This window comes from Magnolia sinica, chromosome 16 (assembly GCF_029962835.1).
Source record: "Magnolia sinica isolate HGM2019 chromosome 16, MsV1, whole genome shotgun sequence".
Lineage (NCBI taxonomy): Eukaryota > Viridiplantae > Streptophyta > Magnoliopsida > Magnoliales > Magnoliaceae > Magnolia > Magnolia sinica.
Window position 1 is genome coordinate 66,906,521 of NC_080588.1, and position 24,980 is coordinate 66,931,500.

General features: G+C 38.9%; 1 protein-coding gene across 1 annotated transcript in view; it reads left to right on the forward strand.

The window, feature by feature from the left end:
• LOC131228908 (uncharacterized) overlaps positions 1-24,980 on the forward strand; it is a 40,705-nt gene that overhangs the window by 1,292 nt on the left and 14,433 nt on the right. Inside the window, exons 2-5 of the mRNA XM_058224746.1 lie at positions 1,721-1,834; positions 15,646-16,159; positions 16,422-16,575; positions 16,781-16,979. Coding sequence (XP_058080729.1) covers positions 1,721-1,834; positions 15,646-16,159; positions 16,422-16,575; positions 16,781-16,979 — 981 coding nt within the window. The remainder of the gene's footprint in view (positions 1-1,720; positions 1,835-15,645; positions 16,160-16,421; positions 16,576-16,780; positions 16,980-24,980) is intronic.

A 24,980-nucleotide genomic window follows, 5' to 3' on the forward strand; every position in this document is an offset into this window, starting at 1 on the left:
TTAATCACCTGGTGAGCCACGCTGTATTCATGGACAACGGACGGTCTGATCTAACATGCAGGTGTGGCCCACCCAGGGATCGGATGATGCTGATTTTCTAGAATGATGATTTTCATAGCGGTGCCTGTTGTTTTCATGGTACCGATTCACAATAAAAGTGGTATATAAAGATGGTACGGTGCCACAAGTTGAAGAAAGTGGAACATGCTTTTAAACAAAGGGTGTGGGGAACGTATTCTCACCTCCCAATAACATTGATAGCTGTAAAAAGCTCTCCGCAATATCAGCTAACACTGATTTATTGCTTCCTAGTAGAACATGAAAACCCCATTTGTTATCAGGTGATTAGGCCATATCACACATTTAATGCAATAGTGCTGATAAGGTCGGTGATGATGTGGGCCAAACACAAGCCAGGAAAATGAATCACTGACCCGGATTCTCACCTTCCAAGAGAGAAAAAACTTGTACTTTTGTGGGAAAAACCTCTTCGGCCTGATGGGAGCGTGGATTTGGAACCTCTGGATTCGAAATCCTCTTATGTTTAGCACCCTGGATTAGGAATCAACTTTAATCCAAAATAGTTATGCACGGTATACTTACAAGGGTCGGAATTTAATTACTAAATTAACTTTAATATCTCTAATTAGTGAACCTATGTAATGTTTAATACAATGGTTCCAATAAGCCTGTTGAAATAAATACTTTGCTCAAAAATGATGAAATTACAAGTCTTGAATGGGCCACAAGTACAAAATTATGTCCGAGTGACTAACTAACCAATGATTTTTAACTGTTGATTTACATGGACAATTTTTGGGCTGTTTTGATCATCATATTAAAATAATTATAGTGATACAACTGATAATCTAATTGTTTTGGGACATCATTAGTGGGTCATGTGCCCAATAAAATAATAGTATGGTGATATAAACGTTACACATGCAACTATTGAAAGAATTTTGGGATTACACTCATTTCAAATTTCTTAGTTGTTTGGCATCATAAACCGAACGTATCCCATCCTATCAGTAAAAAGAGACTATGAAAATTACTGGTGTAGTTTCCTAACATTCATTGTTGCGGACTCCCAATTAGCTAGATACTTTTGGGCAAGGTTTGGTTGGATGTCTGAATCCACGGAGGTGGTTGGGACCCTGTGGGGCTTACAGGAATGGAGGTCTTAAATCCACAATGTCCAACCATTTTGAAAGCACATTTTTAGGGCATGATCCCAAAAATAAGGCACACCAAATCTTAGGTGAACCACACCAGAGGAAGCAGTCATGATTGAATCCCATCAATAAAAACTTCATAGATTCTAGCAGAATAGTTATTTGCCATCCAACCTATTGTTCACGGAGACCTAAATGAAGCGATCACACAAATATCATCTTGATCCAAAGTTTCTGTGAACCTCAAGAAATTTTTAATGGTAAATTACCTCTGTTTCATTTACCATGGTCCATTTAAGATTTTGGATCTGCTTCATTTTTTTGATCCATGCCCTAAAATGAGCTTTCAGTACAGATGGTGTACCCCACATTCAGAGGCCCCACCGGCCCAGAATCCATCCAAGCCGCGCCTGATACTTTTTTCTCTTTCGTGGTGGGCCACGCTGCGAAGTGTCTGGGCAATGGACACGTGTCCTATATTTGTGGGAGCTTTACAAACTTTTTAAATAGAAAATATTTTTATCTGAATTGTGATGTGTTTGTAGGGCCAACGGCGACGATGATGTCACGCTCAAGATTCTCTACTGCGGAATCTGCCATTCGGACCTTCACTCCGTTAAAAACGAGTGGAGAAATTCTGTCTACCCCTTGCTCCCAGGGTAAGATCGTCTTAACGCCGTTATTTATTGTTTCTAGAAAGGGAATATAAAATGAAGAGGCGACTCGGGCAAGGGGATATCAAAAAGGTGATTTGTGGCACGCTAGTGTGAAATGTCCATGCCGTTCGCAGGTGAGGCCCACTCACCTTGAACATGATCTGAACCGCTAAATGGTGTCTGGATGGTCAGGGAAAGTAAAAAAGGAAGAAGCAAGGATATTTCACATGTGTGCTTCGCTGATAAGGGAACCAAAAGGACCTTCCTACTATTGATCATTTGAAAGGCGGGCCAATGAATGGATCGGATATTTCACACGTGTGCTTCGATTTTCGAATCAAATCAGCATGTGTTAGATCTATATATGGTCAAAAGACCCCACCCGTCTGATCGTCATTTAAAGAAGCATCAGAAATTAATGTAAGCCATCTGTTCCCGCAGGCACGAGATTGTGGGTATAGTGACCGAAGTGGGGCCCAATGTATCAAAATTCAAGGTTGGAGATAAGGCAGGCGTCGGGTGCATGGTTGGATCCTGCAAATCATGCTCCAGCTGCGAGCAAGGCTCGGAGAACTACTGTCCCAAGACGATCCTCACCTACAATTCCACGTACCACGATGGCACTATGACGTACGGTGGATATTCCGATTTTCTGGTGGTCAATCAGAACTTTGTGATCCACTTCCCCGAGAGCTTGCCACTTGATGGGGCCGCGCCGCTATTGTGCGCTGGTATTACAGTGTACAGTCCAATGAGGTATTACGGGCTGAGTGAGCCAGGCAAGCATCTAGGAGTGGTTGGGCTCGGTGGACTCGGTCACGTAGCAGTTAAGTTTGCCAAGGCCTTTGGGTTGAAGGTCACAGTAATCAGTACATCCCCCAACAAGGAGAAGGAAGCAATCGAACGACTCGGTGCTGATTCATTTCTGGTCAGCCGTGACCCGGCACAGATGCAGGTGAGTCAGGGTTCGTGTGACTAACGTGGCCATGCATGTGTGTTTCAGTCTATCCAAAAACCCACACACATCAAAATTAGGGCTGTGCATGAGTAGAGCTAGCTCGAAAAGCTTGGTCGACTCAGCTCGAGTCAGCTCGGATTGACTCGGCTTGAAAGGTCAACTCGGGGCGAATCAAGCTTATTTTCTAAATCTCGGGTTGAGTTCGAGCCGAGTTTGAGCATGGTGTATTTCGACTCAAGTTGACTCGATGCTCTAGCTCGACTTGGCTAGAGTCATATATATATATATATATATATATATATACATATATATATATATATATATATATATATATATATATATATATATATATAGGGAAAAGGTACTATGCGCTCAACCTCACGAGTTCGTCCCATGAGGTTGATCTGTGTGGGCCCCACCGTGATGCATTTTGAACATCTAACCCATCAGTCAGATGCACCATTCCATCATGGGCTTAGGTCTCAAAAATCAAGTCAATCCATGACTTGTGTGGACCACACCACATACAGAAGTGGGGAGGGGCCATGCACCATTAAAACATTCGTAATCAGTTTTTTGGGCCCACAGAGATGTGGTTTGCAAATCCAGCCCATCCATTATGTGTGTCCCACTTGCATGAGGGTTCAGACCAAGTTTCAACAGAATTCAAAACTCAGGTGGGCCCCACCAAGTGCTTTTATATGTTTTAACGGTGTTTCACATGATTTTAGATAGTATGGCCCACTTGAGTTCCGTATACGGCTGATTTTTGGGATATCCCATAATTTAGAGGGTACCCATCAAACGCACGATGTTGATGGTCGACACGCATCACGGTGGGGCCCACATAGCTCGACCTTACGGGAGCTAATCGTGAGGTCGAGCGCATAGTACCTTTTCCCATATATATATAAGTTAACACCAAAAAAAAAAAAAAACCCCTACCCGTTCCATTCCCTCTCTTTCTTTACCTCTTTTTGTATTTTGTAGTAAAAAATATAATAAATTGGCATATGAAGAAGCTTGGCTCGACTTGACTTGAGGGAAACTTGACTCAACTGGAACCACTAGCTCGACTCAAACTCGACTCCACGACATTGGCAAACAAGCTGAGCTTCAATGTTGAACTGGAGCTCGAACTCGAATATAGCATGGACAAGTCGAGCTGAGCTTGGCCCACCTCGGCTCGACTCGGCTCAATGTACAGCCCTAATCAAAATTGAACCATGACTACTGGAAGTGGGCCCCACTTGATTTTAAGTGCAATGTAAGTGGGGCCCACCATTCTTCACTTTAAATGGCGATGATTTGCTTAGGAATCTGTTATTAGGATTGAAAAGGTCATGTAATTATGACCCAGTTAACATTATACGGTGATGATTTGTTCATTCCTTCTTTTATGTAGGCTGCCATGGGCACCATGGATGGTATCATCGATACGGTCTCGGCGGTCCACCCAATCCTGCCGTTGATAGGCCTGCTGAAGACTAATGGGAAGCTGGTTATGGTGGGTTTACCAGAGAAGCCTCTTGAGCTACCGGTATTCCCTCTGCTTTTGGGTAAGTAAACATCCTTCATTGTCTTTAACTGTCCTATGGATTCGTGTGATTCAAATATTTAGTGAAGGCTGCGTTTGGCTGCACCAAATTTCATGAATCATGATATTTAACATTGCAAAATTTCATCACTGATCACAAATGAACGGGCTGGAAGATCGTTGCCCATCTATTATTTTCCCCACTGACATTGTTCTGATTTTGCAGGGAGGAAGACCGTTGCCGGAAGTGTCACTGGAGGAATCAAAGAGACCCAAGAGATGATTGACTTTGCCGCCAAGCACAACATCACGGCGGACATTGAAGTTATTCAGATGGACTATGTGAATACGGCCATGGAGCGGCTCGCGAAGGCGGACGTACAATACCGGTTCGTCATCGATGTGGGGAACACCTTGAAAGCTCCGTGAACCGTCGATTTGAATCAGCATCCATGTGGCCCACCAGTCATATAGTTTTTAGGGTGCTATGTTTTCGTTGGTTTGAGTCAGAATCTATGTTGTCCACATGGTCACGTGTTTGGTCACATTTTTTTAGTTGCTATGCCTGGATTCTTGCCGAGTACACAACCTTTTTTTTCTTAGGTTTTCATTGCTATTAAGCGCTATATGAGTATCACATTTTATTGGTATCTTTCAATGGTTTTGATTTGTGGGGTAATATAAATCAAACACATGAAACAATGAGTTAATTCATGGGGAATAGTCGAAGCAAGTTGTCGGGTGACCCCCGTCCCACCTTGATGTGTGTATTTTATGACGTAGATTCAATGAATTTGGAGAACCATGTTAGGTGGTGAGATTTGATTGGGTCACGTGGTGTTGTGAGAGTTTGCCATAGTAATAAAGCCAACGACTTAAATGCAGAGTGGATTAGGTGCGGCCGTGACTATAGAGCCCACCCTGATGTGTAGTTCACACGTGCTGTTGGTTTATTTTTCTAGATCATTTTAGGGCATGAGACAAAAAAAATGAAGTAAATCCAAATCTCAGGTCGGCTGGACTACAAGAAACAGCGGTGATTAACCATTAAAAGCTTCTCGTGGGCAACAAGTTTTGAATGAAAACATATTTGGTTTTCCCATATCTATATGGCCTTATCAACCGGTTGGATGGCAAATAAACATTATCATAAGCTCTAGGAAGTTTTTAGTCGCGGGCACTATTTCATGTAAGACTTGTATATACTTTAGTTTTGGGCTCATGCACCAAAATGAGCTGGCAATACTGATAGAGGGTGTGGATATATTACACAAACATCAAGGTGGGCCCCATGGTCAGGGCTAGACCATGATAGGTGAGGCCGGGCAGCACTTAACCCGCGTGGATATACTACACATACATCAAGGATGGTCACACAGTCAGGGCCGCACCTAATCCGCACCCCTTACCAACATGCTTTGCTGACGCTATCTCCATATTGTGGTCGGGACCACCACTGGAAACAGTGGAATAATGACACCCACCATTGAAATCTTCCTAGGGCCCACCTTGATATTTATTTGCCATCCAACCTATTGATAAGGTCACACTGACCTGGATGAAGGGAAAATACAAATATTAGCTTGATCCAAAACCTTCGTGACCCAGGAAGCCCATAATGGTGGGTGTTGAATCACCATTGTTTCCTGTGGTGTGGTTCATTATGCTTTGGATCTGTTTTATTTGTGGACTCATGCCCTAAAATTCATTAGGAAACAGATGAACGGCATGGATAAAACACACGTGTACACCAGGCAATCGAAGCCTGTCGAGACCTTGTGCACCGGAACAAAGAAAAATAAAAAGGAGAAAATGGGCCCCAACAAGGAAAGAAAGGAAAGGTGTTGGGAATAAATTCTTTTTTTTTATTTTTGTTGGGATTAAATTCCAACTCGAAAAAATGTCACACTACATTGCTTCCTTTTCTCCACCTTCTTCTTTTCTTCTTCTCACGGTTTAACTCGATCGTGCTTTTGGCATTATTTCCAATTGACGTCGGTCGGGATTCACCAAACAGGCTCCTTGCCTCCTTGTTCGGTTTGATTTGTTCACCAGGTGCATGACGAGTGTGGACTGAAATTTCATACTTGTCCATAACTAGATGACAGAATCTAAGGGCAGATGTCCCGCTAAACTGAAATTTCATACTTGTCCACACAACTTAAAACAATAGTGAAAATATCATTATTGGATAACCTTATTTGCAACTACTAGTGGGGCCCACTTGTTACCGTTGTATGATCATATGGTAATAAGCTTTACCAATAGCTAAGTTTCACTAATGGTGTCCATCACTGGATCATTTTCTAGTATGGTTAATTTTTACCACATGTTTGGAATATGCGCGGCCCACACGGGTTCATGTTGTCCAATGCCATGAAATGATATGTACACTTACCTTGATTTTGATTTGGTAGGGAGAAAAACCTTCACAGGAAGTACGACTGGAGGGCTGAGAGAAGCACAAGAGATGATCAATTTCGCCGCAGAGCATGATATCACAGCTGATGTTGAGGTTATTTCAATGGACTACGTTAACAAGGGGATCGAGCGACTTGCTAGAGCCGACATCCAGTATCGATTTGCCATTGATGTGGCAAATTCCTTGGGCCTGTTCAATTTACACGATTACCATGTAAATGTATAATAATTATTTACCTATGTAATTACCGCATCTTTTCCGTGCAGGTGTGACAACTTGCTTTTTTAACACTTAAATTAAGAAATTTACAACATCAATGGAAGTCCCACCGTGATGTATGTTACTTATCCACGCCGCTCATTTGTTATGCCAGCCGAATTTATGATATGAACGAAAAAATGAGGCAAATTCAAAGCTCAAGTGAACCACACCACAGAAATAACGGGATTCGAACACCTACCATTAAAAACTTTTTGGGCCCTTAAAAGTTTTGGATCAAGCTAATATTTGTGTTTTCCCCTTATCCATGTCTATGTGACCTTTTGAACAGGTTAGATGATGAAAAAATTCGATGGGAGCACCGAAGCTGTGGATCAAGTTTATATTTGTGTTTTTCCTTATAAAAAGGTGGGATGGAAAATAAAACATCAGGTGGGCCTAGGAAGGTTTCATGTGTGGGCTTTAGCATTCCACCGTACTGTGGTCCTCATGAGCTTTGTATCTACATATTTTTCTGGCTCACGCCCGAGAATGAATGAAAAATCATATGTACGGAGTGGTTTAAACACATGCATCATGGTGAGCCTTACAGAGCTTGGGCGGCGGCCTGTTATATGGCCCAGCTAAAGAGTGAAAGTTCTGACTTACAGGAAAGAATATCTAACGGTACTACCGACCTTTCCATGAGTTCGGATCCCGCGTTTGTGGGCTACGTTTGTAAGTGAGATTGCGTGTGAATGGTCATCGTTTTAAACTCGCGTGCACTTGCGTTCAACCGAACGAATTAGGTGAGACACCGGCCTCACCCAAGACGGTGCCCCCCTTAATGTGGGGCCTACCTTGACGTATGTATTCTGTATCCATTCCGTTCATCTCTTCTCCCCTATTATTTTAGGGCATTATCCCAAATAAAGCAGATCCAATTATCAGGTCCATCGTACCATATAAAAAAACAGTGGTGATTGAACAAACTACCATTAAAAACTTCTTAGGGTGCACCTTAATGTTTTTATAGTGCTTATTTACCATCTAATCTATTCATAAGGTCACATAAGGCTAGATGAAGAGAGAGAGAGAGAGAGAGAGAGAGAGAGAGAGAGAGAGAGAGAGAGAAATCAGTTTGATCCAAAAAATTGTGTGGCCTGTTAATGATCAATCATCACTATTTCCTATATATATGGTCCGCTTGATTACTGGATCTGATTCATTTTTGAGATAATGCCCTAAAATCATCCGTAAAATCAGATGGATGGCGTGGATACAGAATACATACATCAAAGTTAACCAGAAATTAAAACTAAACCATACAAGATATATACATACATCAAGGTTAGCCAGAAATTAACACTAAACCGTACAAGATACTGGTGCTTTTAGATGTACGATGAAAAAATAAGTATGCTTATTTTATTACCCAACTGTCAGATGGAGGATATTTATTGGACGGTTAAAGCTGAAAAATCCAACTGTCTTGATGCAAGGTACAAGTGCCTACGAATCAGTGGTCAGGATGGTCGGACAAGTGCTAACGAATCTGATTGTTCAACCAATCAATATGATTTTTGAACTTTGATGAATTAGAGAAAGTGGGTTAAACTATTTAATCTGTTTAATGTGAGTCGATATGGAAGCTGATTGGCTGGTGTACCACACACCACCAATCTGGTTGGTGTCGTGTGTTGACGTCACCAAGTTTTGTGGGTCCCATCTCGAGGTATGAGTTATATCCAAACCATTCATCCACTTGGCGAGCTCTTGGTAACCGTTCATTCACTTGGCAAGCTCTTGGTATGGCAAGAGACCAAAATTAAGACAGATCAAAAAAATCAAGTGGACAACATTGTAAAAGGCAGCGGGGATTGAACGTTTACCACTGAAACCCTTTTGGGGTCATAGGAATTTCGGATCACCTCTTCATCCGGTTTGGTGTGACCTTATGAATAGTTTGGAGGTAAAATAAACATTATGTGGTCCTACCGGTGAGAATTATTGTCCCAGTGCTATTTATGGTGTGGTCCACTTGAGCTTTGGATATGGCTTATTTTTGGGATCATGATCTAAAATGATCTCTAAAAATGGTTGAATGGTGTGGATATGATAAATACATCATTATGACGCCCAGGTAGAGGTGGCCAGGATCTGACCCGACTCGTTGGATTCAATTCAACCCGAACTGAAAGCCAGGGTCAGGTCGGATCAAGTAGACCCACTCAGATCTGACTGCAAAATAAGTCGAGTTCGAGTCAGTAGCCAATCCAATCCGATCTAATCTGATCCAATCGAATCTGATCCAGTCGGGTACTATAAAGTATCTTTTTACTTCCTTTTTAAAACTTTCACCCTTCTTTTCTATCCGAACGGCGAACCCTAAGTCCTTAACTCATCCCTTCCTGAGCAGTGCCACACCGATCTCGATCCAAATTCAGGCCACTCAGCAGCTTAGCAACCTTTCCAAGTGGTCTCTCTCTCTCTCTCTCTCTCTCTCTCTCCCCCTTACATTCCCTCTCTTGGAAGTTGAAAAATAAAGATTCAAGCACTTGTTATTTAATTGAATGTGTGTAAATATATTTTAATTGCTTTTAATTAATTTTATTTCTCTCAAATATATTTTAAATACATGTAAAATTAGTTATTTAATAATAACTTAGGAAAGTTACCCTTAATTTCTTTTTCTTTTTTTACAATTTTTTGAAATTTTTCTACATTTTTTTATTTTTTTAAATTTTTCAAAAAAAATAAAATAAAATAGAAGACTCGATCCGAACCGTATTCAATCCGATCCGACTTGGTTTCCCCGACCGAGTTGAACTCGATTCAGGTCAAGCAAGTAAAGATTCGGATAGGATCAAGTCAGCCCTGCTGGACTCGGTCCCAGATTAGATAGAGTTCAAATCAGGTTCTTGAAAAAAAAATCAGATCGAGTCGAGTTGGACCCAATTCGGTCCGACTCGACTCGATGCCCACCTCTAGGCCCAGGTAACTTTGATCTCCTTTGAACTGTTCGTACAACTCGGAGCTCGAGGAGCATCAGCAGTTGTCTTCACACAACACATACCTACACCAGCTAGGTTGGTGGTGTGTGGTACACCAGCCAATCCACTTCCAGTCAATATATGTCATGGTGGCATTTCTTAGTGCCTTTAGTGGAAACGGATTGGCTACTCCCTAGCTGGTGCTCGATGTTCTGTGGGCCCCACCATGATGTTTGTGTTCCATCCAAGCTGTCCATCGATTTTTCTGGATCATAAAACATAGTATGAGACCAAAAATGAGATATATCACAATCTCAATTGGACCACATTACAGGAAACAGTGTTGAATGAACGTTGATCATTAAAAACTTTTTGGTAGCAGTAAAAGTTTTGGATCAAGCTCATCTTTGTTTTTTCCCTTCACCTGGGTAAGTATGACCTAATAAACATATTGGATGTCAAATAAATAGTACAATGGGGCCTTAGGAGGATTTTAATGGTGGATATCTAGTTACTATTGTTTTCCTGTGGTGTGGTCCATCTGAGATTTCTATCCATCTAATTTTTGGGATCAAAATCTAAAATGATATTTAAAAATAGATGAACGGAATGGATGAAACACATACATCATGGTGGGCCTACAAAGCACTGACCACTAGCCACCGAGTTGCTGTCCGAGGGAGCCGCCAATCCGTCTCCCAAATGACTGCCCTTAAGGGTCGTTTGGCACCATGGATTGGAGGGGGTTTCAAATTCCCTAGTTGTTTGGCAGCATGCAGCTACTGGAGGTTTCAAATTATGGGGGTTTGTAAGCCACGGTGAGAGTTTGGATTACACCTAATTAAAATCATTTCAATAGTTGCAGGTGTAACATATGTGTCACTATACACTATTATTCTACTGGGGCACATGGCCATTAATGATGATCAGCACTGTCCAAATATTGTCCATATAAATCAGCACCGTCCAAACATTGTCCAACACCATCCAAACATTATCCATGTAAATCAACTATTAAAAATTGTTGTTTACTCACTCAAACATGATCTTGTGCTTGTGGCCTATCCTGGACTTAAAATTTCATCATTTCCGGGCAAAGCATATATTTCAGCGGGCTTATCACAACCATTGTGTCAGAAATTACATATCTCACTAATTAGAGATATTAAAGTTGATTTAGTAATTAAATTCAAACACATGTAAATATAGCATGGATTGGTAATTTTGTATTAAAGTTGATTGACACTCCAGGTGCCAAACAGGAGGATTGCAAATCCGGGGGTTTCTAATCCCGGTGGTTCCGAATCCAGGGGTTCGAAATCCACGCCCAAACAGGCCGTTAACGTCAGTAATGACGTCATAGACGGAACCAAACTGGTTTAAGAAGCGCATGGCATCAGGTCACAGCCACACAACACTCTCTCTTTCTCCCTCTCTGTTTGAAAGGAAGAAACGATAAATGTCCAAATCACCAGAAGAAGAACACCCTCAGAAGGCGTTTGGGTGGGCTGCCAGAGACTCTTCTGGAGTTCTCTCCCCTTTCAAATTCTCTAGAAGGTCTTACTCCTTTCCATTTCTTCCTTTTCTTTTCTTTTGCAATGAGACCTTTCTCTTTGTTTTCTTTGGAATTTTCTTCTTCTTTCTTTTCGTGGGTATTTTTGGTATTGTATATGTTGTGGTTCGTTTCAAGATCTCTCTCTCTCTTCTTGATTTTTTTGGAACCCTCAATTCTTTTCTTTTTGTGTGTTCTTATTGTAATGAGATCTTTCTTTTTATTTTTGGTCGGTATTTTTCGTATTTCTATTCTCTCTCTTAATGCAATGAGATCTTCTTTTAGTTTGTAATTTTTCTTCTTGTTTTTGGTTGGTTTTTCGGTATTTTCTATGCTCTCTCACTCATTGTTCTTGGCCTCTCCCAACCTCTTTTCTTTTCTTTTCTTGTATTTTCTTTTATATGTGTTTTTAGTGCAACGAGATCTTATCTTTCCTTTGGAAATTTTTCTGCTTCTTTTTTTCCGGGTATTTTTTATGTCTTCCAAGATTAGCTTGTTTAGTGTTATTACCCATGCTCGCTCTTCTTAATTTTTGGTATTTTCCACTCCTATGATATATATACACAGAGGCATGCTCCCCTACGCACGTGCACACCTTAACACACACCTACTTTGCATGGTATCTTTCCATCCATTGTTGCAAACTCCCAATCAGCTAGATACTTGTGTGCGTGGCTTCGGTGGATTCCCGTATCCGCAGGAGTGGTTGGGACCCCAGTGAGGCTCACAGGAATTTATGTGTCTTAAATCCACACCGTCCAACCATTTTGAAAGTACATTTTAGGACATGATCCTAAAAATGAAGCTAACTAAATCTTAGGTAAACCACACTAGAGGGAGCAGTCCTGATTGAATCTCCACTGATAAAAACTTCATAGATTCTGACATAATGTTTATTTGCCATCCAACCTGTACGTAGAGGTCACAAAGACCTAAATGAAGATATCACACAAATATCATCTTAATCCAAAGCTTTTGTGACCCTCAGGAAGCTTTTAAAGGTCAATTAGGTTGTTTCATTTACTATGGTCCATTTAAGTTTTGGATCTGATTCATTTTTTTGGTTCATGCCCTAAAATGAGCTTTCAGTACAGATTGAGGGCATGGATGTAGTCACATACATCATGATGTGCCCCACATTCAAAGGCCCCACCCGCCCCGGATCCATCCAAGCCGCGCCCGATACTTTTTTCTCTTTCGTGGTGGGCCACGCTGCGAAGGACAGTGGACACGTGTCCTATTTTTGTGGGAGCTTTACAGACTTTTTAAATAGAAAATATTTTTATCTGAGTTGTGATGTGTTTGTAGGGCCAACGGCGACGATGATGTCACGCTCAAGATTCTCTACTGCGGAATCTGCCATTCGGATCTTCACTCTGTTAAAAACGACTGGGGAAATTCCGTATACCCGTTGCTCCCAGGGCAAGATCGTCTTAACGCAGTTATTTATTGTTTCTAGAAAGGGAATATAATATGAAAAGGCAATTCGCGCGAGGGGATATGAAAAAGGTGATTTGTAGCACGCTAATGTGAAATGTCCAAGCCGTTCTCAGGTGAGGCCCACTCACTTTGAACATGATCTGAACCGCTAAATGGTGTCTGGATGGTCCAAAAGAGGGAAAGTTGGGCCAATGAATGGCTTGGATATTTCACACGTGTGCTTCGCTAGCATATGGAACGACCCTTTATCCCCTCTCCCTTATAATAAGGAAGCACACGTACAGACCCAACTGTGTTGGCAAGAAAAGCTTTTTATCTCCTTGTGAAAGGTAACTGTTAACTTCTCCATCATCCACCTTTCAAAAGTGCAACCCAATCCATACCACATGATTGGAAGGTCAGGATCTCCAATCAGTGGCACCTTCAGGATGGTCATCCGTCCGTAAGATAGCCATGAATTTATCTTATTTGCCATCCACAATAATAAGGTGACACAAGCATGCAGGCATGAATGAAGGGAAAACACAAATATCAGCCAGATCCAACACATTTCCTGTGGTGTAGTTCACATGAGAGTTGGAATTGCTTCATTTTTGAGCCCATGACTTAAAACAGAGCTAGCAAATGGATGAACGGCATAGATATGTGACGCAGGGGAGGACATGAGGTCAAGCACCGTCTTCCTTAAGAGGATAACTATTCCGAATCCACGGAACTTCTCTGGACTCCTCACAGAGGAAAGAAAGCAGAAAATAGAAATAAATTCTAATAAATTCGAAATTGATTGATGAATAATTAAAAACGAGTTCACAACCCTTTAAATAAGGGTACCAAGCAATGGGAAAGAAATCAGAATCAAACTACAACTCAAACTCCTAGAATCCACGACTTACTATAAATAGTAAACTTACTATTTATAAACGGTTGTGATGTCTACTAGTGCGCAAGGTTTTTGGCCAAAAATAGTATGTGTTCTATTTGGCTTCACTAAACTGTTTTCCTAATTATTCTAAGCTCTTTTTTACGTTGGGCACAACTCATAAAGCCCGACGGATGAAGAGTTATAATCAAACTAAAACTTATTATTTATAGTAAAAATGAAATTAAAACAGGGAAATGACTGTCGATCAAGGGATTTTTTGCAATTCCGGGCTGCGCAACCCGGCGTAGCGGGGTTGGTTGGCTAAAGTAGCTCGTTCTACCCCAAAATCATATATTTTACGTCAGATAACTCATTCTGAATTGCGAGATACGCCCGATCTAAGGTCCGATGGTCTGGATCACTTCTATCGTCGACTGTCTGCGACCCGCTCTACATCAATATGAAACACATACTCCACGGTGGGCTTCACAGTCCCAGGACCACCGAACTCAGAGGTTTTTCGGGTGCACCGAAGCAACTTCTATTTTATATGCAAGGGACTACCCCTGACACTCGGCAATGCCATCACTGCGCGCGACTTGACTGCGACTCCCGGTAACAGCGATGTGGGTGAGACCCTGACTATAGTTCCTACCTTTATATATGCAATGAATATCCACACTGTCCATCTGTTTTTTCAGCTTATTTTAAAGATATGTTCCAAAAAATGAAGCAGATACAAATTTGAGCTGAAACACAACATAGAAAATTACACAATATTGCTGAATACTTCTTACTATCCACGTTAATGTTTGTTGACAATCCTAACCTGTTGATAAGGTCAAACATACGAGGACTAAAAGAAATATAAATATCAGTTTAATCCAAAATATTTGTGGCCACAAAAGGTTTTTAATACACAATAACCAATATTTTCTGTAACGTAAAATTTGTTTCTACTTAAGTTTTGGGACCATGGCTTAAATTAAGCTGGAAAAACAGATGAACTGCGTGAATATACAATGCCCAGGTGGCCCTATGGTCAGGATCTCGCAACATCGATTAGGTGCAACATTGATTAGGTGAGACCTGGGATCCACTGGTTGGTACCTTGATTGTGGGGGCCACTGTGATGTATGTGACTGCATCCACACTATCCATCCACAGTGAAAGCTCATTTTAAGGCATGATTCAAAAAATGAAGCAAATCCAAATCTTAGGTGGACCATAATACATGAAACATTGGTAATTAGCATTAAAACTTTTCGTGGGCCACAAAAGTTTTGGATCAAACTGATATTTGTGTAGTCTCTTCATCCCAATCTTTTTGATGTTATCAATAGGTTGGATGGAAAATAAACATTTCAGTAACCCTATGAAGCTTTTAATGGTGTGGATTCAATCATTACTGTTTCTTGTGGTACGGTCCACCTAAGATTTAGATCTATTTAATTTTTGGGATCATGCCCTAAAATGGTTGGACTGGCGGTGTGGATTTAAGGCACATGCATCACTGTGAGCCCCACAGTCAGGGATCCCACCCCGTATGCACCGATTCAACAACCGATGAAGTTGATGAACCCTACTCTTATCAAGAAATAAAAGTGAGTGACTCGCTCAAGTCAGCTGAGTCAGCGAGCCGACCTGACAAGATCAGTTGAGTCAGAGCTGAGTTAAAACTTAAAACTCAGCAGCCTGTTCCACATGGACCCCACTTGAAATTTCACTAAGTTGACTCAGCCGAGTTTCGAATCAAATCATCATGTGTTAGAACTATGGTCAAAAGGCCCTACCCACCTGATCATCATTTAAAGAACCATCAGAAATTAATGTAAGTGATCTGTTCTTGCAGGCATGAGATCGTGGGTATAGTGACCGAAGTGGGGTCCAAGGTATCAAAATTCCAGGTTGGAGATAAGGCAGGCGTCGGGTGCATGGTTGGATCCTGCAAATCATGCTCCAGCTGCAAGCAAGGCTCGGAGAATTACTGTCCCAAGATGATCTTCACCTACAATTCCACATACCACGATGGCACTATGACGTACGGTGGATACTCAGACATGCTGGTGGTCAATCAGAACTTTGTGATCCACTTCCCCGAGAGCTTGCCACTTGCTAGGGGCGCACCGCTATTGTGCGCCGGGGTTACAGTGTACAGCCCAATGAAGTATTACGGGCTCAAAGAGCCAGGCAAGCATCTAGGAGTGGTTGGGCTCGGTGGACTCGGTCATGTAGCAGTTAAGTTTGCCAAGGCCTTTGGTTTGAAGGTCACTGTAATCAGTACATCCCCCAACAAGGAGAAGGAAGCAATCGAACTACTCGGTGCTGACTCATTCCTGGTCAGCTGTGACCCGGACAAGATGCAAGTGAGTCAGGGTTCGTGTGACTAACATGGCCATGCATGTGTGTTTCAGTCAATCCAAAACCCACACACTTCAAAATCGAACCATGACTGGAATTGGGCCCCACTTGATTTTAAGTGCAATGTAAGTAGGGCCCACCACTCTTCACTTTAAATGGCGATGATTTGCTTAGGAATCTGTTATTAGGATTGAAAAGGTTATGTAATTATGACCCAGTTAACATTATACGTACGACGATGATTTGTTCATTACGTCTTTTATGTAGGCTGCCATGGGCACCATGGATGGTATCATCGATACGGTCTCGGCGGTCCACCCAATCGTGCCGTTGATCAGCCTGCTGAAGACTAGTGGGAAGATGGTTATGGTGGGTGTACCGGATATGCCTCTTGAGCTACCGGTATTTCCTCTGCTTTTAGGTAAGTAAACATCCTTTCATTGACTTTAACTGTCCTATAGATTTGTGTAATTCAAATATTTAGTGAAGGCTGCGTTTGGCTGCACCAAATTTCATGAAACATGATATTTAACATTGCAAAATTTCATCACTGATTACAAATGAACGGGCTTGAAGATCGTTGTCCATCTATTATTTTACCCACTGACATTGTTCTGATATTGCAGGGAGGAAGACCGTGGCCGGAAGTCTCATTGGAGGAATCAAAGAGACCCAAGAGATGATTGACTTTGCTGCCAAGCACAACATCAAGGCGGACATTGAAGTTATTCAGATGGACTATGTGAACACGGCCATGGAGCGGCTCGCCAAGGCAGACGTACGATACCGGTTCGTCATCGATGTGGGGAACACCTTGAAAGCTCCGTGAACCGTCGATTTAAATCAGCATCCATGTGGCTCACCAGTCATATAGTTTTTAGGGTGCTATGTTTTCGTTGGTTTGAGTCAGAATCTATGTTATCCACATAATCATGTGTTTGGTCACATTTTTTTAATTGTTATGCCCAGATTATAACGGCCAACCTTAAATATACCTTTAACTCTCTCCGCATATCTCAAGATTCAAACACTCAAACGTACGTCATAAAAAGAGTTCTTATCCAAATTAAATATTAACAAAAAGGCTACTTATGACAACAGAGAAAGGGAGAAAATTTTTTTTTGCCTAGATCAGGTATGTATATATATCGTCTTCCTTTTAGTATTTTTATACATTTAATGTAATTTGATTCGATGTATGTAATGAACGGTATGGCTCCGTACGAAGTCTTGTATGGATACCCTTGTCGAGCACCTAACTGTTGGGCTGAGGTAGGTGAGAAATGTTTAATTGGGTCAAATGTTGTATAAGAAGCTGCTAAGAAAGTTGAAATTATTTGAAAGCAACTACAAGCTGCTCATAGTCGTCAAAAAAGCTACGCCGACAATCGAAGACAAAATATAGAGTTCACAGTAGGAGACCACGTGTTTTTAAAGGTTTCTCCCATGAATGGATTAATACGGTTTGGTACCAAGGGAAAATTCGTACCACATTTTATCAGACCATTTGAAATATTAAAGCGGATTGGAGCAGTGGCATATCGGCTTGCATTACCTCCTCAGTTGGGCAGTGTCAATAATGTTTTCCATGTATCGATGCGAAAGTATAAGAGGGATGATTCTCATATGATTGACCGGGAAGATCTCGATTTACAAGAAGATAATCTTATATGAAGAAACCAGTTTAAATACTGGATCGTAAGGAGCACGTGTTGCGTACTAAGGCGGTACATTTAGTTAAGGTTTTATGTAGTCATCATGAAGTAGACGAAGCATCTTAGAAGCCAGAAAGAGAAATTTGTGAGAAATATCCTCATCTCTTTGAGCAGTAGTTTCAGGTAAATTTCGAGGACAAAATTTTTCTTTTAGGGGAGAAAAATGTAACAGTCGTGAAAATTTAATAATAATAATAATAATGATAATAATAAAAGATTTTTTTTAAATCTTATCTATATTTTATATTTATTTTATCTTTATCTTATCTCCTATCTTATCTATATCATTAATCCGTGTACCTTAAATATACCTCTAACCCTCCCCGCATTCCTCAAGATTCAAACACTCAAATATACGTCATAAAAAGAGTTCTAATCCAAATTAGATATTACTAAAAAGGCTACTTGCGGCAACAGAGAAGGGGAGAAAGAAAATTTTTGGATTGCTTAAATCAGGTATATATATCGTCCTCCTTTTAGTATTTTTATATATTTAATGTAATTTGATTCGATGTATGCAATTAACGGTGTAGATCGGCCACATGTTCATTGCATTGAATTATGTGTAGACACAATGTAAAGGTGAGGGGAGTCTAAAATTCTATAATTGTAATTGGTGTGCATCTGATCGAATTAGATTAGATCTATATGGATCATATAATCCCTACGACCAAAATATACAGGGGCCTTAATTTTCAGATCAATCTGACCATCTGATGGGCTATATTAATCAGATCTACAAATGTTTAATAAGAAAATATTAGATTTTTGCGCAAGTATTGGTATCACTTGGCGTAAAAGGTCGAGATGGGTCATTGGTGTATGTGTGATTAAATCCACATCATTCATCTAATATGTAAAGGTAAAACATGACAAGACCTCAAGAATCTAAATGATGTAATCATCCAATGGGCCACCTCAATCAAGTAATTTTTAATTAATTTTATAATCTTAAAAAGAAAATAAAAGATAGAAATCTAAAATAGAAATTTTAATTATTTGATTATTTAGGATTTGGCCACCAAGGATGTTAATCAAAGATGGGCCCCACCATGTAATAAAAATAGATGAATAATAATATTATTTATATAATTGATTGGACCTCGAAATTCAAATCAACCTAATTACCTTACAGAGTTTAACTCGGGTGAGTAACCCAACTTGTCTCATTATTCATTAAATTTAAAATAAATCATTTATAATTGTTTGATTGATTGATATACTGATTTGAGTATTTTGTTATAATAATCGTAAGCTAAATTCATATGTGAATATTCTGATCAAGATAACTATGTCAAATATGAAAAATATGCATTTACATATCATCCATCATTCATTGTATTTGCATAATGCATGATTGATCCTAGGGGCCGTCCTTAAAAAAACATCGATCCTGATATAGCATTAGTAGATGCGGGCTATGCCCAAGCCTACCGAAAGGTGGAAGCCTACCCAACGAATGAATGTGGTTTGACGACCTCCAACCAAAGCAGATGGATAATCATCTCATCTGATGCATTCATACACCATTTGCATCTGTATCGTTGTACATACATTTTTGTATTATTTTAATTGCTATGATCATAAACCATTCTGGGTTATTTAACTAAGTCTAGCCAGCTTACCTTTTTATTGATGGAAAAATTGTACAAATGAGTCATTAGCAGATGATGTGGCACAAGATCCGGAAGAATCCGCCGTACCCGAATATGACCCATGTGAAACATGGTCATACTTATCTGAAGATGAAGTGGCGGCATTAGACCATTTCTGATTATGTGATTTATTTGCTAGTATAGTTTGATTAACGTATAATGCATATCGGTATTGATTTTGAAATTTTAAGAAATTATTTAGATTTATTTCATTGAAACAATGTTAGTATATATGGAGTAAACATAATTATAGTATGATGATATAATAAATGAATGATTTTTAAGGTTTATTTTATTTTAAGGGTCGTCAAGATTTATATATGCATGGTTAATTGGTGCTAAGTTTTATGTATGTGTGATTGGGATTATAATGAAACTTAGACTGAATGTAATTATCACCTCCAATTAAACTGATTAAAGAATTAAGTTATAGTACACTTGATGTACAAGTTACGAACTAAAACTCGAGTTTGAGGGCGCACACTCTGTACCCAGATTTTGGGGCATGACACGGATTTTTGCCAAGGGCGTGTTTGGCTAGGCGCTGGATATGGTATTAGATGGGATTAGGAGGGTTATTGCGTGCCATCCCATCCCGTCTGCAGTTTGTGATGGTGAAATGTATTTCATTCGCCACGCCCTCGTAAACACTGTCCAAGTCTAAGACGGATTCCACCAATTTCGAGATGCGAGCTTTCACCGCTATGTGGGGCCCACCAAGATATCAACGAGATATCCACTCCCTCCATCATTTTCACCAGCCTACATTCAGCCATGAACCTATTTTGAGGCAGATATAAAACAGTGAGTGGGACACACCACAAGAAGTAGTGGAGATGTAAATCCATCCATTTTTTATGGTCCAAACACGCTATTGTATATCCCATGGGCTATTGCAAACCCATGGGATCAACGGACAAACACTGACACCACCATCATTACCCTAAAATCCATTCCACCCCTCCTAATCCCATGGGATCGGTCTGGCCAAACACGTCCTAAGTACGCAACCTTTTTTTCTTAGGTTTTCATTGCTATTAAGGGCTATATGAGTATCACATTCTATTGGTATCTTTTAATGATTTTGGTTTGTGGTGTAATATAAATCAAACACATGGAACAATGACTTAATACATGGGGAATAGTCGAAGCAAGTTGTCTAGTGACCCTCACCCCACCTCGATGTGTGTGTTTTATGAGGTGGATTCAATGGATTTAGAGAATTATGTTAGGCGGTGAGATTTGATTGGGTCATGTGCTGCCATGAGAATTTGGCCATAGTAATGTAACCATAACTTAAATGCAGGAGTGGATTAAGGGTGGCCCTGACCATAGGGCCCACCCTGATGTGTAATACTCCATATAAGCTACTGGCCACCTATTTTTCTAAATCATTTTAGGGCATGAGACAAAAAAATAAAGCAGATTCAAATCTCAGGTGGACTACACTACAAGAAACAGTGGTGATTGACCATTAAAAACTTATTGTGGGCAACAAGTTTTGAATGAAAAAGATATTCAGTTTTTCCCTTCATCTGGATCTACATGACCTTATCAATAGGTTAGATGGCAAATAAACATTATCATAAGCTTTGGGAAGTTTTTAGTAGTGGGCATTCAATCACTATTATTTCTTGTAAGACTTGTATATACTTTAGTTTTGGGCTTATGCCCCAAAATGAGCTGGCAACACTGATGGTGGATGCGGATATACTACACATACATCAAAGTGGGTCCCATCGTCAGGGCCACTTCATGATAGGTGAGGCCGGGCAGCACTTAATTAACCCGCGTGGATATGCTACACATACATCAAGGATGGCCACACAGCCAGGGCCACACCATGTTGGGTGAGGCCGGGGACGCACCTAATCTGTAACGCCCCCAAATTTTGTTTTAAAAAAAAATAATTTTAAAATTTTATATTTTAAATTTTGTGTAGAAAGAGATCCACCAATCTCATCATCCTTCATCTCATCTCTCTTTATTCAAAATTTCTCTGTATCTCGTAGTTTCCCAACAAACCTTCTTTCTTAAGAAGGGAACGGGAGAGAACAAGAGTTCTATCAAAACTGAAAGAACCAAAGAAAACCTCGCAAAAAAAAAAAAAAACACGAAAGTGAAAGTGGGAAGGAGGATTTTGGAAATTGTTTATTCAGGTTAGTATTTTTATTTTTTTTCTTTATGCAAAAATTAATTTAACCTGATTTACACATCGGACGGATTAAATCTATTAGACATCCATTGTGTAGGTTTAATTCATTCATGTAAAAAGGTATGTGCATGACTTTAAGATTAAAGTATAAAACGTGAGATTTTAAGGTATGCGCATGGCTTTGAGGCTAATGTATAGAATGTGAGATTTTTTTCATGATGCATAGCGATCAGTATGATCCGTACCATTCATGGGTGTTATAAGAATTAATTATATAGTATTTTTAAGAATAAGATCAATTCGACACCTTAATGGACCGTATTGGTCATACATCTATCAATCTTCTTCCTTAATCTAACGAAATTGAAAAAAAAAAATGGAAGAATAATTCTATACGCAAGATACAATTTGGCATAGAGAATTATATGATATATTTTAAAATGTGTGATTAAATCATCAACATTCATTAGTTCCTTAAGACTAAAATAAATCAAAATCTTAAATTTTAGAAAGATCAGACCATTGAATGGGCAATATTGATCTGAATAAATAATAAATTATACATTTTATTCATTATATGTAATCGTAAGATTTAAAGAAAATTCTTATTTATATGATTTTAGGAAGTCCTAATTCAATTCAAACCGTTGGTTCACGGAATTATCTCCACCACATCAAGGTGAGTGATCCTGATGTGTTTCCCATCCATCAAATTAAAATAAATGGATTGTTTGATGTGTTGTATTATTATCCTGATTTAATTGCCATGATTTAATTGACATGTACTCTTCATTGATTTAAATGACTATGTGATTTTTGTATTAATAATGATATGATTTGATCAATGTGTTAGACTATATTAATTCAAATGTGATAATTGAAATAATCTATGCAATACATGATTCATGATTACTTGGTGCATCTATCAATTGCATGCACAACACGTGCTGAATTCCTGGGGGACCTCCTTGGACGGTATATCCTGGTGGTATCATTACCAGAAGCCCACTATACTAGTGGAAGTCTACTCAAGGAGTAGATGTGGGCCTTGCCTATGCCTACCAGATGGTAGAAGCCTGCCAAGGGGCAGATGCGGGTTGACGGGTTTCCAACTCAAGCAAGTGGACGGATTCCCACTTGATGCATTATTGTATTACATTTGTATTTTTTTAAAATTTATATTGTGTATGATTATTGGTATCTATTATAATTTGATATAAAGAACCATGTCGGAAATTCTCACTAAGCCTGGCCAGCTTATCCTTTTTATTAATAGAAAAACCGTATAGATGTGAATGAGGGTGAGCCGATGGCTCAAGAACAAGAATACGTGGTCAAGCCGGAAAGGACTTAAGAAACACGTGGCCCTACTTAGCAGAGGAATAAGTTGCTGCCTTATATTAATCATGATATTTTTACTTTAATTATATTTAGTTTTCTTAGATTGTTAATCAATTCTTTTAAGTTGTTGGACATGCTTATTTCATTTCATAAGACCCCGAATGGGAGGGTCCTTGGCTATATTTATGATTGATTATAGGAATAAATGATCGTTTCTTTTTCTTTTTTTTGAGATGTTGTTGAGTATGAATGGAATGTAGATCTATGGTAGAGCTACTAGATAGATGAATAATTATATAATTGAATAAAATTAGTGCACTCAGTGTACGTATTATGGGCCGAAACTCGGGCCTAAGGGTGCACAATCTGTACTCGAATTTCGGGGCGTGACAAAATGGTCTCAGAGAAACGCCTTTCTAAAACCTAGAGTGACCTGTAGGTTATATATCCCACAAATTTTAATAAATTGCAAACCCCTAAAATTAGAAATATTTCATCAGAATTTTTCTATCTATTGATGTATGAAATGAGGTACATAGAAATTCAAAACTAAGTTCCTATTCATTTTTAAACATAGAAATAAAAATTTTAGATTCCCTACACTCCTATTTAAATATAATTTAAATTAATATGGGTTAGCGTGGACCAAAATTAATTTTAAAGATTTTTTATCCACAAAATAATGTTAGATAGCAATGCGCAGCAGAGATTACCCAACTTGTAAAATTCGTAACTATAAAAGTACTACTCCGATTGAGGCAATTCAAAAGCCTGATCGAAGATAGACAAGTCTAAATTAATATAAAAATTTTAAAAAAAATGAATCTTAGATTCACTATACTGATTCAGTGAGTTAGTACAGGTTGGTCAGAATTCATCAAATTCTATACAGGTCTAACTGCAGGAATTGTTTAAAAATTTGTTGTAAGAATTTTTAGCTAAGATTTCATAGAGACATATTAAACTTATAATAAGATCTCCAAAAAAATTTAAAATCTAATCTGAAATTTTAAAGTACAAGAAAAGGTGATAGAAATAACAGTCATCAAACCGAAAATCAATCTACCCATACTGGTTTTCTATCGATTTAACTAATAGAGTTTTTCATTTTAATAATTACCTTTGGTTAAATTAATATTTTTATTTGAAGTAAATTATTTTAAAAAAATATATATTAAGAGTAAAAAATAATAATAATAATAATAAAGGTCATTACTTCTACTAAATTTAAAATTCTTTCTTATAGGATCATAAGCACATACTTAGCAATTTTTATAGGGAAAAAAAAAAAAAGAGGAAAAATTTCATCTTAAATTTACTAGACTTATTTTTAGGCCTATAAGAATATTTTTCCCAAATTTCAAGGTCCGGGGTAACTATTTCTAATTTTTAACAATTTGTTTATATTGTTGATTGAAAATCTGAACCATTTTAGTGTCCCTGATCAAATACAATAAAATTGTTACTCAAAAATATTTAAAACTTTTCTGATATTGGTGGATATCTGTATAAAATTTTATGACAATCTGAGCTGTAAATAAATTATGAAAATTCAAATAATAGACCATAAATGACAAAAATGACTGCTGGAGAGCATGAATTTTCTCCCTTATTAATGATGAAAACAAAATAAGATGAAATAATTTTGATCTGAAAATTTTTGTAAAAATCCATCAGAGAGTCAGTGACCTATATTCTAAATTTCAAATCATTCTGATTTTCAGTTTGGAAGTTAAAATTCTAGAAATGATGATGTGTCTATCAAATCCGAATTTGAAAATTTCCTTTAGTCACATCGAGAGATACGACGCTTTAATCTTTAATAGTTGTGACGTGTGAAACTTAGAAACCTAACCTATGATATTTGATTGATGATTTTAATATAAAGACTAACTTTACTTAGAATATATATAATTTTAAAATGTGAACCTGAGCCACATAATATTTTAAAGAATTTTTG